This window comes from Azolla caroliniana, unplaced genomic scaffold, assembly GCF_043228905.1.
Source record: "Azolla caroliniana isolate FFs.n. ecotype wild unplaced genomic scaffold, voAzoCaro1.0.p SCAF_14, whole genome shotgun sequence".
Lineage (NCBI taxonomy): Eukaryota > Viridiplantae > Streptophyta > Polypodiopsida > Salviniales > Salviniaceae > Azolla > Azolla caroliniana.
The window spans coordinates 14,606,089-14,620,897 of NW_028230449.1; the positions used below are offsets into that span (position 1 = coordinate 14,606,089).

The 14,809-nt window shown below is 37.6% G+C and overlaps 1 protein-coding gene across 2 annotated transcripts; it reads left to right on the forward strand.

Moving 5' to 3' along the window:
* Positions 1-416: 416 nt before the first annotated feature.
* LOC147855538 (S-type anion channel SLAH2-like) lies at positions 417-4,319 on the forward strand. Of its 2 annotated transcripts, XR_015530803.1 has the most exons (5): positions 417-1,467; positions 1,693-2,463; positions 2,658-2,689; positions 2,939-3,027; positions 3,434-3,571. XR_015530803.1 is itself a non-coding variant. In XM_087330281.1 (4 exons), exons 1-4 carry the CDS (start codon positions 472-474, stop codon positions 3,855-3,857), a joined length of 2,223 nt encoding a protein of 740 aa, XP_087186407.1. In that variant the 5' UTR covers positions 421-471; the 3' UTR covers positions 3,858-4,319. The 2 variants fall into 2 exon arrangements, 1 of the variants encoding a protein (XP_087186407.1); XM_087330281.1 differs by lacking the exon at positions 2,939-3,027 and having other exon boundaries at positions 421-1,467; positions 3,434-4,319.
* Positions 4,320-14,809: the final 10,490 nt, after the last annotated feature.

Here is a 14,809-nt window from a genome sequence, read left to right on the forward strand (position 1 = left end):
TGCCCCAATTAAGAACTTTGGCGTCAGGATCTTCTTTCTGATCTTACCTTTCCTTGCTGCTTCTGATTCTTCAGCGAATGAGAAATGCTCTCTCTAACCCTGACTATTTCTAGCTGTTTCTGCATTTTCAAATCCAAGCAGGTTTAAAAAATTTGCATTACTGGCAAAAAGAGATTTTATAGCTTTCTTTCTGAGGATTCCTCTCCCTTCCCTGCATCTTCAAAATCCTAGTTACATATACATACATTAACAAGTTTTGACGACCGATCGTAGGACATTTTTCATTATCATTCAATCATCACGTTTCTGGCACTCCATACCCGGATTCTGAACAATATAAACTTCTTTTGTTCAAAATCTTTGCACTATATATAATAAGCTTCTGTTCCTCCTGCTCATTAATTTGAATAAAATCAAAGGTCAGGCACATTTCCATTCAAATTCTTAACAGTATCGACAACACTGGTTACTATGTCTTCCGATATTCAACGTGAACCGTTTTATCCTCATGATGTGGAAAACGCATGGAAAACCAGAGAGGATCACTTGCTCCGTGAAAGGAAAATGCAAGCTAATCCTACAGCAAATTCAGACAATGAAGAAGACTTTCCACAGTTGCTCAGAATGATTAATGGAAGCTGTTCTTTTCCTGACGATTACTTCGACACAGGCAATCATCATCACTTCATCCAAGAGAATAATACCGCAAGCAATGCCACGTTCACAGGGTTTAGAACCGGATCTTGCACTGATGATTTCTTCGACTCCGAAAATCACTCTGCAAATGGAATTGTCAATCACGCTGAGTTAGTTTCCCAAAATTCATATGGAATCGATTCTTCCTTCCATAAGCCCTCTCCTGAAGATACAACTGTAGACATTTCCAGACTCATTGTAGCAGAGAAACAACAAAATGCTCCTTCTAATCATGAAACTAGCATAGCAAATTGTACAACTGATGTTGCTAATCCTCCTCCCAAATCTGCACTCTCAAGAAGAAGTCCTCAAGTTGAAATAGTGAGGAAAGTATCCTTTAGGTCTAGAAGCTCCATTAATAGCGATCCTTTAGAAGGATCTAAAGATGATAAGGAGAGTATTTTAATGCCTCCAACAACAACGCCAAACTCTATGCATAAAACTGGGAAATTTAAAGGAAAGAATAAGAAGTTCTTCTCAATGCCCAATCCAAGCATTACAAAGGTTTCAGGCAAAATGAATGGCATAAATAGAGTTTACTCTGGACCAGTAAATGGATGTAATTCAAAGGATAATTTGGATGCAGCCAAGAAAGAAAATTATGTATTGTTTAAAACAAAGTCTAAAAAACAGTTCTCCCAATTGCTTTCTCGAAGATTAGCACAGAATGAAAGCAAACTAGCAAGCCAAGATAGCTTCCAAACAGGAAAAGCCATGCCTGCTGGACGATACTTTGATGCATTGAAGGGACCTGAGCTTGAGATATTGAAGGTCAGTATGAAATTCACTTTCACACACACACACACACACGTTATGGTTAGCATCTTGAAACTTAGGATTTTGTGATATATATCAATAATTAAAGAACTCTTGCACTATTTCCTTTAACATCAGAGCGTTCATGTGATAATGTTGTTGTTGCTTTTAAGGTATATAGAAAGCTCTTGCACGATTTCCTCTAACATCAGATTCTTCATGCACATGTCTTTTGGCTAGGACTGTGAGGAACCTTTACTTCCACTTGATCAACAATGGCCATTTCTCCTTCGATTTCCGATAGGCTGCTTTGGCATATGCCTTGGTTTAGGCAGCCAGTCAATCCTTTGGAAAACTCTGGCTATGAGTCAATCAATTAGCTTTCTAAGAATACCCCTCTTTATTAACCTCATCTTATGGTACTTGGCTGCACTAGCACTTGTTGGCATTTCAGTAGTATATGGTTTGAAGTGCCTCTTCTATTTTGAAGCAGTTCGGAGAGAATACTACCACCCCGTGCGAGTGAACTTCTTCTTCGCTCCATGGATAGCTTGCATGTTTTTAACCTTGGGTATTCCCCCCAGTATTGCTACTTCTATTCATCCAGCACTCTGGGGTATATTTACTACCCCAATTCTGCTGTTAGAGCTAAAGATATATGGACAATGGCTTTCAGGGGGAGCAAGAAGGTTATCCAGAGTGGCTAATCCTTCAACTCACTTGTCTTTAGTCGGAAATTTCATTAGTGCCTTGTTGGCATCAACAGTTGGTTTGAAAGAACCAGCTATATTCTTCTGGGCAGTTGGATGCGCACATTATCTAGTTCTCTTTGTAACTCTATATCAACGTCTGCCCATCTCCGAGGTTGTCACTAAAGAACTTCATCCTATATTTTTCCTCTTTGTAGCTGCCCCGAGTGCCGCTAGTGTTGCTTGGAAGACTATTAATGGTAGCTTCGACTGTGTTTCTCGAATGGCATACTTTCTCGCACTCTTCCTCTATTCATCACTGGTGAGTTTGTTTCCTAAATTATTGCACTAGAACATGCACTATGTTCATTATTACTGAGTTTGTTTTCTTAGATATAGCACTGAAATATGCACTGTACTACCATAGTCACCATTGATGAGTTCGTTTCTTTAACATTGTTTTGGGAAATTAAAATAAAGTTACTTACATCTTAATTTTTGGGCATGCCTCTACAGGTAGTGCGGCTCAACTTCTTTTATGGGTTCAAGTAAGTGATTCCAAATCATTTCTTTGTGCTGGTTCTGTTTCTCAATAGCAATGCCATGACTTTAATGTAGTGGCAGTTAACCTTATGCCAAAAGAAAAATGAAACTAGAAAGTGCAATATGTATCCATCAAAGTGTCCTAAATAGCGAAATGAATTAAGAAAGAGTTATAATCAAGAAAGATTAAACTGCGAGTGACTTGAATCACGCCTCTACAAAGCTTTGAGACGTATTTCTTCTGTCGGAAATAGGGTAAAATGAAATGCCAGTCAAGTGTATTACCTTTGTCGCTGATCATGGAAAACATGGAAAATGCACCCACATGCTTGAGGATTATCACGTAAGACAAGGAATGATTTCCTTATCTAACATCAGCTTGTAAAGCCCCTTCAATGCATTGAGGTTCACATATTGAAGGAACTCTTAATATCTAATCAATGCATTGAGGCTCACATGTTTAAAATCATAAAGCAGAGCAAAACACTGTAATCATCACATTGGAATACCTATAATCATTAACTTGCTCTCCACAGATAAGGGGAAGGGGAAAAACATATTGAAACCCTATTGAAATCGAAAACTTGAATGTTTTTTGTGACTAAATTTGGGAATAAATTACAGTGGGAAGTACAAAATAAACTGTGTAAAAGATTGGCATTGCATTTCTGGTTTTGTAGAATTTTCTATTTATATGATGATGCACTCGGAGATAAGTTAACATTGGTGATAGTACATGTCTTTTGCAGGTTTTCTCTTACGTGGTGGGCATATACATTTCCAATGACTGCATTAGCTATTGCTACAATCCACTATTCAATGGAAGTGCAGCACCCAATAACACAAGTTATGGCAGTCATACTTTCCTTCATTTCAAGTGCTGTGGTGTCTACCTTGTTTGTGACAACAATCGTGCAGACAATAAGGGGCAGTTTATTTCCAAATGATTTGCCCATAGCCATAGCAACGAGGAGGCATAACAAACGAAAACAAAAGGGTCAGAAAGAAGAAGGGTCATCATGTAAGAAGGAAGGGTCATCATCATGTAAGAGTTTGGCTATTGATGAAAGCAAGTCAGAGAAGTGTGATAAAGTTGTCTTGGCTAAAGAGGGAGGAGGGGTTTTGGTAGCATCCATACAGGATGGCCATGTTAGCATCCAATCCACACTCTGAAGAACACTGGAAATTTCGGGTTCACACACACCCTTTTCCGTGCATGGTACCTTGGACACACATGTCGCGGCATCGGGGATGACTCCCATTACATGAGAATGCATCAATAATAGCTCTTTTGCTTGACATGGCCAAGTTCGAACCTTACATGTTGGAAATTTAGCTTGTCGTGCCTTCTTATTGGCACATTGGCCTCCATCACAAACACACACACACACACTGTGTGTGTGTGGCATATACTAAATGATGTTGTGTCCTTTCTGTTGATGATCGCTACTTAAGATAGTGCCTCGAGAAAAGGGCTTATAATACCATTAATATAGACGAGACCATCATTATATTTGTCAGTGGTATCGTTTTTATCCGAGTATAATAGTAATATAGATGAGGACATATTTATATGTTGTGCTTGTTCAATCAACAACTACATGTTGGTGAAGTTCAACTTAAACTTCTCTTTTACATGGGGAGTAACCAAATGGTGTATAGATGACTGTGATGTTTCTCGTGTTTTGCAAACTGCGTTTACCTTTAGAGATGGATTTAACTTCTACTTAACAAAGTAAGATCGGAACACATGGCTCTAGTTATTGGGATTAACTTAATCAACGAGTGGTTTCATGAACACACATGAGAAATGTCTATTGACCAATTTCGTGGGAGAAAAGCACTTCTAAAATATATATTGCAAAGGAAGAGATGAAAATTTCACATAGTGCATAATACCAATCACCTCCCACCCCAACACCATTGGTTTACCGCTAAAAAATGATAGTTGTTTCATATTGTCAACCAAAATGGTTTATGTTTGGTCTAATTGACTTCAATTAAGATTGTAATATGATTCTTGTAGTCATAAGATTTTTCCTAATCTCAAGGATTTCATTCTTGTACTTTAGTTTTGTGCATTGTGATTCCTTTATTTTCTTTGATTGTAATATGCACACTTTATAAAAGTCTAATTATGCATTCATGGATACTACCCCAAAAAATAGATAGGCGATGACTTCCGATCCCATATAATGATTAGTTAAATTTGGATGGTTGCAACATGCTAGTTGTATCAACATGTTGTTATGGTTTCGAGAAGCCTATTTTAAAAAGTTGATGCGAAGTCTTTATTGATTTTCCATAGCAAGCCAAAACACTTTAATGCATGTTGGTTTTTCTCTAATTGGGAACCTCAACCTTGAACTAGCACTTTGTTTTCCAAATTTCTTGTGCATTTTAGTAAACACTAATTGTTTTCCTAATACTTCACGTACTAGTATACAAGTAAGAATTACAGCCTATAATCATATTGGTATCTTTAAATCAATGTCACAATGAAATGATTATATTGCAAATCCCCATTAGAAATTCTCTTATGATTTTGGTTAACAAAAAGAGCTTTATCACAATTGAAAGAATAGGAGTTAGACTTTGTCTTTGACACGAATTGGTGTTAGGGGATAGACCAAGTGTAGAAATTTTAAGGAGATGGATCCTTCGTGTAAGAATACCTCAAATTGAGTAGTGAGGTTTTATTCCATGTAGTCATGTAAATAATGCATCCATCTGGATCTCAAGAGTCACCTAGACTGTTACATCCTTTCAAGGAACGCCTCTCATTTTAACATATTTTTGTTGACAATTAATAAAATCTCTTTAAACACTTCATATACTCATGGGAATGACACGGTTACCTTGGATTTGACAATAGGTACAAAATGATTGTGTCTACGCTTTATATAATGATAAAGTGACATAACACTTTTATCTAATGATAGAGTGACACAATTACCTTCAAGTTTGATACCCTCGACAGTCTTTTAACAACGGTTCAAGATGCTTTTTAATTCACATACGTAAACTCATTTTGAAGGCCTTATCAATTCGTTCACAAATAATACATTCAAATGCTTTTGTAGATTAATTATGGCTCTATCTTGACCTTGGCACACGTGGATGCCTTTACCTCTTCATACAAAGTTCCACTAAAACACATGATACTCATTTAAGATCCCTCTGAAACCCCACTATATAAGGAATGACCTAGACACTACTCATAACAAGTTAACTTCACTTTACTAATGGCTTGTAATTGGATCCCGATCTCTATTGTAAGGAATATTTTCTTTTTGTTGGTATTAGCCAAAAGTTCTAAATCATAAATGTACTACTTATTCTCAACACTAAGCCTCATGGTAAAGATAATCAAGTCACGCGCACAATATTGTGATTACATACAAGATTATGTATAATTGATACCGATTTTGTAAACACTTTAATAACAAACTTCTTTATGCACAAGGAAATTTATTTATGTTAGGCATGATGAGGAATGAGCCCATCATGACATAATGTCCGTTCTAGTTTACGATGTGTTTTCTTTTTTAGTTCTCTTTTATTTCTTGAGTTTTTTATGTGTTAAGATTTTGATAACCAATAAAAAGCATTTTGAAATGAAAGATTGTCATTTCCAAATAAACAATTTGAGTTATGAAACTTTTACTTAAAATTTGGATGTGCAAAGATTTCTACCACCAATGGAAAGCATTTAGAAATAATTGGTTGACGTTTCCAAGGAAGAAATCGTGTTGATGTAGACTAGTTCTAGTTACAATAAACATAAAAAAACCACCATGTTGATGTAAACTCTTGTGGCATCATGCTTGGCATGAGGAAAAGACAAATAAAACATGATCGTAATGGATATTTACAAGCAAAAGGTCACACCCTAAATAATCGTGAGCCACTCCAAAACTCTATGGAGCCCATTTAAGACTAAAGTCATTGAAATTGATTGCTCTCACTTGGGGCATAAAGGTAGAGGACTGAGGTGTTAGGGAGCTTTTAGTTTCAAATTGGATTTGCACAAAAGTGTGTGAGTAAAAACGTAGATGAATGTAATGAGACAATTCAATTCTTGTTACATGTCATCTATATGTGTACTCATTACTATTTGCTGTCTTGAGAGTTTGAGACATCTTCAAATATGTAGATGTTAAGATGATATAATTAGTACAATATTTGTCAAATACCAAAGTCAAAGATATCAATCTTCTCATTCTTTTGCACAAGACAATTGCTTAATCGGAGACATAGATTGACATATTGGCATTCGTGGACGTTACCACACGAATGCCTACGAATATGAATACGCTTGCAAGATAAAATATTTGTTTAAAAAAGAGAGTTCATAAAGTCCCTACTTTTTAGTTTCTTAGATATATGATTATCATATAACAAAGAGGACGTTAACAATAAAAAGGGAATATTTTACTTCATATTAAAAAGTAGACCTAGACTAATAATATTTTTATAATGGATGTAAAACTTAAAAGTATTTGTTTTATTTTTAATACAAAAAAAGGTTCATTAATTCCCCACTTTTTACTCTCCCACAAAATTTGATATTTTTATGTGTCATTAAAAAGGGGTCCTCGCACTAACAATATTTTTATAATGGATATAAAAACTTAAAAGTATTTATTTTATTTTTTCATAAAACAATAAATAAATAAAAGGTTCATTGATTTCTCACTTTTTATTCTCCCACAAAATTTGATATTTTCATTAAAAATGGGACCTCACACTAATAATATTGTGGTGTGCATGTGTTCCTTTGTGCCACCCTCTTAGCACACCCTTTTTAGGATGGATGTATCATGTACTTAAGCTGATCCACCCTTTTAGCACACCCTTTTTGGCTAAGCCAACCCAAATGGGTACCTTTGTATCAACTATAAATTGAGTAAGAAGCAAGAAGCTAACTAGGCTGGTTTTGATCTCTTATGTGCATTTCATAATATTTTTATAATTGATGTAAAACTTAAAAGTATTTATTTTATTTTTAATAAAATAAATAAACAATAAACAATAAATAAAAGTCTCATTAATCCCCCCACTTTTTACACTCCCACAAAATTTGATATTTTTATCTGACATTAAAAAGGGAACCTCACACTAATAATATTTTAGTAATGATGTAAAAATATTTGTTTTTTTTTAATAATAAATAAATAAACGAATGGTTCTATAATATTCTTGGGGTCATTTTGTATTCTCGAATATTACAAAAGGAGAATACCACGAATATCACGCATGGGTCAATCTATGATTGGAGATAAGGAGCAGAAGATATGGCTTAAATATTACATTCATTAATGATCTTTAGTTTTGGTAGCAAATGTAATTGCTCATGTTGAAATCTATACTCAATCATTTTGTTACTACATTTTATCATGTGTACACACCATGTGCAATGTATCTCCCCTCAATTACTAAGTTTCTCCATCTTGTGAGATCCAATTATCAAAATTTCTTGTGAGCGACATTAATGTTGTCACAAGATTTCAAGAGAATTGTCTGAAAGATGTGAAGGAGACTATCACTAAGGACTTGAACCAAGGAAGATGACTTTAAAGGTATTAGCGATGAATGGTTGCAGACTGCAGTATTTTAATGGGTAAGATTGTTAAGGCTCTTTGTGTTTTCCCTTCTTAATTCACATAGGTGCATTTATAGGTGTGCACTTTGTGTACAAGATAATGTGATTTACTAAGTGAAGTATATGAGCTCCTTTATTTTATTCAACGATTATGTATGCCGTAATGTGTAAATACATATGTGTGTTTAGCTTATTGATTGTGTGTGTGCACATGATTATGTGAATATATTCGTACTTGGGAAGTATTTATGTAGGGATGGATATATATGGGTTTGAAAATGTTGTGTATGAAGTATATGTGTGTGAGTGTGTAGTTTGTACTTATGGGCGTTCTTATGTTTGTATGTATCTTCACTTTGATAATGGTGTGTGTATTAGACTTTAGGACTATTTGCATAGTTGCCAATATAAGGGTATTTTGGGAATATAAGGTCCTCCCCCTTTTTGAGTGGGTGTTAAGAGTGTAATGGCCAAAGGAGTAAGATGAAAAAGGGTAAGTGTGTGTATGTGCTTTTAGTTTGAACCCTAGGTTCAGAGCTAACGCAATCATCGGGTGGAGGGTTAGTGTCGAGGAGATTTAAAGTTGACTCCCTCATTTGTTGCAGATAATGATTTGTTGCAACAATGGTAGTTAATTGAAGAGAGGCTTGACAAGTGCAACATTGCTTGTTGTGTTCAATGCCGAATGATGCTTAATTTCTTGGGCATGAAGGAATTCCTTTGTGTGTAGTAGTTATATTGTGTTGAGCTTCACATGATAGAACTGAATAAGTTCTATAATGGGGTTTCCCCTTTTGGCAGGACCTTTGTGTGGACAAGTCCACATGAGAGCTCTTCTCTTACTGTGTTGAGAAGTATACACCGTGGTTTGTTCATATCACGTGGACAAGTCCACATAATGGTTTAGGTTGGGGTCATGATGGTTGGGCACACCCCAATGGTTGGGGTCAAGAGGGAACCAAATTTTGTGGAATGCGGATATGCGAGTTCAAATTCCATGCTCAAATTTTTTTAATGTAGAGTCTAATTTCTTGTTTTTTGCCAAAACATTAGTGCATTTTGTTGGTCGGAACTCAAATACTACAGATGGGGAAATAATAAATTTGTGTTGCTCCTACTTGTGACAAGTGTTTAATGAAGGAAGCTAGTGTAGGTGACGAGTTATTCCCTTGTTGCGCAATTTGGAGACTAAAGGTTTCCTTCACATTTGGGATGAAGTAAACATGCACCATATTTTGGTTAGCGAAGTAAGTGAAGAATAGGTGTCAATCAAGCTTTGAGTGAACTAAATAGCCTACATAATATTTGTTAGTGAATCCTCTAATAACTTTTCATCTTGACCTTAGTGACTATACGCAATGAGATAATACGCTAATAGAATTAACTTGAATGCTTAATCACTTATCACTCAAATGTACAAAGAAAGCATTATGATAGAGAAATCACAAGAGGATACCACCAATCAAGTCTCACATTCCTCCACCACAAACACACACTTATTTGGAAAGATCAAGTAGGCCTTAGGAGAATATAATGAGATGTAGAGAGATTAACATCTCCCCCATTACCTGACCTAATGAGCACACACTCATAGGTGCACCCATTATGGTGGTGTGATTGTTTAATGACAATTTTGGTGATGTGAACAACAAGAAGGTAAAAGAGGGTGTTTGATAGGAGTACAATGTAGAATTTTGATGGTGAGAGGTAGAAGGCATGCTCATTGTGTCAATTGAGATGAATAGAGGAAATTGAAGATTTGGTTTGTATAAAGTTGGTGAATAGCTAGCCAAAATGTGAGGCAGGAAAGTTGGAATAACCAATGTGTCCACCATGTTTCAAAATCATTGAGATATGAAGATGGAAGTTTGAGCTTGACTCCAAAGTCAAGGAAATTGCGACTTTTCGAGACTGCATTAAGATCAAAAGGCAAACCTCTCATGGATTTATCATATTCATGGTATTTACATGTTTGAAACACTAGATCGGTTAGGACTATGCTCAATGGTTGTAATAGGCTAATGTTTGTTTAATAGTAAGATTAGGTATGTTGATGTAGTCATTGATGAATGCATCATGATCAACAACATTCACTCCTTTGTTGGATTGGGATTCTTTTGTTTGATTTGCACAAGGCAAACTACATGGGATGAAGTTTGCCAAACTACCACCTTGGCCTCTAGGCCCCAAATTGGATAAACGTGCTACATTATACAAATATGAGCAAGAGATAACTAAGTACATGGTGATGCCTTTTGCCGATTCTAAATTGCACGTAATGGAAGCAAGTGCTCACTTAGAAGACAACGACACAAGGGAACACGATGTTGATTTTGCCAATGAAAACCCCCACGTCGACATTTGAAAACAAAGTGACCTTTCAAGTAAGACACCCACATCCCCCCTCTAATAGGCACACACAGAACATCGCATATGACCACCCCTATTTGGAAAACCCCCTTTCTACTTCATCCACTTCACCTATTCACATCATTACACTCAATCCTCCAACCCTGAAACTATTAGAACTCACACTATCATGTTCAGAAATAGCACCCCCTAACACACACCATGATGACACTTTTAGGTTTATTAAATATAATATACATGACTTTACCAACCTACTATTTGGACTAGACTACCTTGTGGACATTCGTCACCAATTTCCCCCACAACAATAAAACAACCCTCCACCTCATGCCCACATCCAACACCCACCACTTCCATCCCAATCCCACTTTTGACCTCACCTTATACATCAATATAACTCACCTATTATACGCATACTGTTTGCATACTTTGTCACACATACTGCAGATCACTTAAATGGAAAGGCCCATGCCTGATTCACACAATATTCTAAATTTAAAAGATCTCCGGTTTAAACACCCACTCTCCCACCTCATTTTACACCAGGACCCTACATTTGCCCAACAACATAGATGATTATGTCGCAAACTTCTAGAATGCTTTCATTGATCACTTCAATCTCCAATACTCTTTTATTGGGGATTTCACATGGACAAAACAAAGAGAATGGCATCAATCACCCCATGACATTGATGTTCTATGGTAGCTTGATTTTCATGACATATACTGAACCACGTCCATAGAATGTTGGTATTGAGGAGCTGCTTCGAAGCCAAAGTGATGTGAAGAACTAAAATGACCTATATATTAACAAATACCATGTATCGTCAAGAGAATGGTTACTGTAGTAACGTAGGACCCATACGACCCAATTTGCTAATGTGTTGGGAACTTCCCATCAAAAACATTCAAAACTTCAATGTCAAGTTGTAGAAACCCAACGTGTGGCCAAGTAAGAAAAAAAGGATTCTCTACCATATCGTACAAATCCTCAAACACAAAGAAGTAGTTAAGGACGCCCAATGGACTACAATAACAAAACAATTACTTAAAGAACAAAACACATGTGCCAAATTGGTTCTAACGATGAAGAAAAAATAGAGAAATTAAAAAGATAAATAAAAGTGGTTGAAGCACAAGATAGACAACTCAATACAAGTTGCACCATCTCATTGATGAGCGTGTCGTTTTAAAAGCTTACAACAACAAACTCTATGAGGAGACAACCAAGTGGCAAAACAAGGGCAATACTCCACAAAGCAACTTGGAAACCAAAAAACCACCTCCCTCGCTTCAAATCGGAATGTGAAAGTATTTGAGGATACAATTAATAAGATAATTGACTAACAAGAAATCACTTAATGGTGATGTATCAATGTTAACTTTGAATGGCAATTTTGTAAAGAACTGTAAAAAAAATTAGGTGCAACGGTTGCATTATTTTCCAACTTTCTTCTAGAAGGTTGTTGGTTACAAGGGTGGCTAAGCCAATTGGGTACATAAACTCTAAGTGATCAAAATAGTAGAGGAGTGGGAATATAACTCAATGGATTAGGAATATCACAACCCCCCCTCCCACCCCCCAATAATAAGGGGGAGTAAGCATTGAAACAAGATATCAACCTTGGGTAAGGCTTCCCATGCATAGTTGGGTTGTAGACCATAAAAAGAACTTGTGAATGGTTCATTTTTAGTGTAGCTGTAAAGAATGTGAAGGTTGGTGTACACAACCAGCTCAACCGAACCGAATGTAAATAACATAGAGATAGAATCAAAGAACATGAAACAGAGTTGAAGACGGTGATGGATATTATCAAAGATCAATCAATACACAACGTATGCACACAAAGTGAGTGAGAGGGAGCACTGCACAAAAATAGTCTGTTCTATTACACACACACACACACCAAAAAAAATGTCGACTCTACAATGTGCTCACCTAGACCATCTTTTCCACACAGCCTTAAAGAGTCGGCAGCCACAAGCACAATAGTCGGCTCATTTATGAGCACTGACTTCTAACCACACTAAATTCTAGTCTAACTAGAATCTATTTAATTCAACATTACAAATAGGTTGAGCTTGTTATCTAAATATTCCCCCTCAAGCTCAAATATGGTGTTGACTTTTAGCCTTCTCAACTTACGACCTTTCAGCCCTTCTCAGCTCTTAGCCATTTCCGTCTTTCGCTATCGGCGTTTCGGCCTTCGGCTCACCTCTCTTCTTCGACCCTTTAGGCCTCTGTCCATTTTGGCTCCTAGCCAATTCGACCATTCGGCCTTCCAGCTCTAGCTTTTTCAGCCCTCTCATTTGCTTAGGTTCGCCTGCTTCGGCTTTTCACCCTTCCTGTTTCACTCTTTAGTTAGCCCATTGGCCCACTCTGACTCATCCGAATCATCTACTCCAGTTGTCCCCTTGATATGTTTAGTTGGCTCCTCCGCTGTTGTCCCCTTCAAGTAGGCAAATCAATATGTTGCAAGCCAAGCATCTCTGAACACTACCACAACTTGTCCAACCCTTGCGCTTTTGTGAAGATGTCTGCCACTTGCCGATCAGTCCGAATGAAGCATAGATTGACTTCACCATTAAGAACGCGTTCACACACGAAATGGTAGTGGACCTCTATGTGCTTTGTCTAAGCATGGAAGTTGAGGTTCTTTGCAAGTTGCGATGTTGAGATTGATGCAATAGATGGGGATTGGTTTGTCGACCGTCACATTGAGATCCCATAGCAGCATTTTTAGCCAAATTGCCTCACAAGTTGCAATGGCTATTCCACAATATTCCACGTCAGTGCTTGACAATGCCATTGTCAGTTGCTTCTTGCTATTCAAAGAGATTGCCGCGCTCCCAAGGGAGAACATAGTGTCTCCAACCCAATCGGCATTTGTATAGCCGACTAGTTCCTCGATAGCATCGTACCTGTACAACAAACTGTGTGGAATAGTGCTCGGCCCCAACCGAGTCTCACTCACTCAATGGAAGAAAATAGAAAATAGAAAACAAGACAACACAAAGTATTGTATTAACGTGGAAAACCTCAAGAGGCAAAACCACGTAAGTTCTCGGAACTCCGAACAGGATCAGACAACGACCTCGAGCTCTATCTTCGCCATCCGACGGTTACAATAGAAAAGCTTTCTGTATCTCTCTCTCTCTCTCTCTCTCTCTACACAACGATACAACAGAACAACTATAATAATGATCACTGCTTATAACAGTGTTGCCCTAGTTATATTTATACTTATATAACTTTGGGGCTATTTACAAATATGACCTCAACGATCACGTCTAAACATATTTACTAATATGTTCCTATTTGCTGGTTCATATCGGATCCGGCCGGACTCTTTCCGGATACCTTCTGGATCCATCCGGTCTGGTTCCTTCCTTTGTCCCGTTTAATCCGGCTCGTCCGGTTCTCATCCAGAGGGACATGTTTCCCAACAAACTCCCTCTTCACTCCGGCATGGGATGTCTCGTCAGTCCGATTAATCTCCGACATACGTCCAGCTTGTTGGCTGACAACACCTTGGTCAGCATGTCCGACCCATTCTCCTCCGTATGGATCTTCGTCAGCAAGAACTCTTTATCTTCTATCTTCTCCCGGAACCAATGATATCTCCTCTGGATGTGCTTGGTATGGGAGTGGTAGGATGCGTTCTTCACGAGGTGGATGACACTTTGACCGTCGCAATGGAGCCGGAATTCCTCATGTCGGATCCCTAGCTCTTCGATGAAGTCCTTCATCTAGATTACCTCTTTATTGGCTTCTACAGCCGCCATGTACTCCGCTTCTATTGTCGACAATGGAACAGACTTTTGCAGCCTCTACTGCCACGATACAACCCCCCCTGCGTATGTCATGACATATCCGGATGTAGACCGGCCAGTATCCCCATCAGCTGACATATCCGAATCCGTGAATCCTGCAGGTTGGGGTTTACCTGAGCTAAATTGGAGACACATACTCGAGGTGCCTTTCAAGTATCGGAGTATCCACTTTACCACGGTCTAGTGTTCTCTTCCCGGATTGCTCATGAACTGGATGACCACTCCGACTGCATATTTGATATCTGGTCGGGCACACACCATTGTGTACATCAAGCTTCCAATGACAGAGGCATATGGTACCTTCATCATCTCTGAC

Coding starts and splice junctions, on each gene's coding strand:
- LOC147855538 (XM_087330281.1), top strand. CDS start 472: ATGTCTTCCGATATTCAACGTGAACCGTTTTATCCTCATGATGTGGAA. Junction 2,464..2,657: donor TCTTCCTCTATTCATCACTG/GTGAGTTTGTTT, acceptor ATGCCTCTACAG/GTAGTGCGGCTCAACTTCTT. Junction 2,690..3,433: donor AACTTCTTTTATGGGTTCAA/GTAAGTGATTCC, acceptor TGTCTTTTGCAG/GTTTTCTCTTACGTGGTGGG.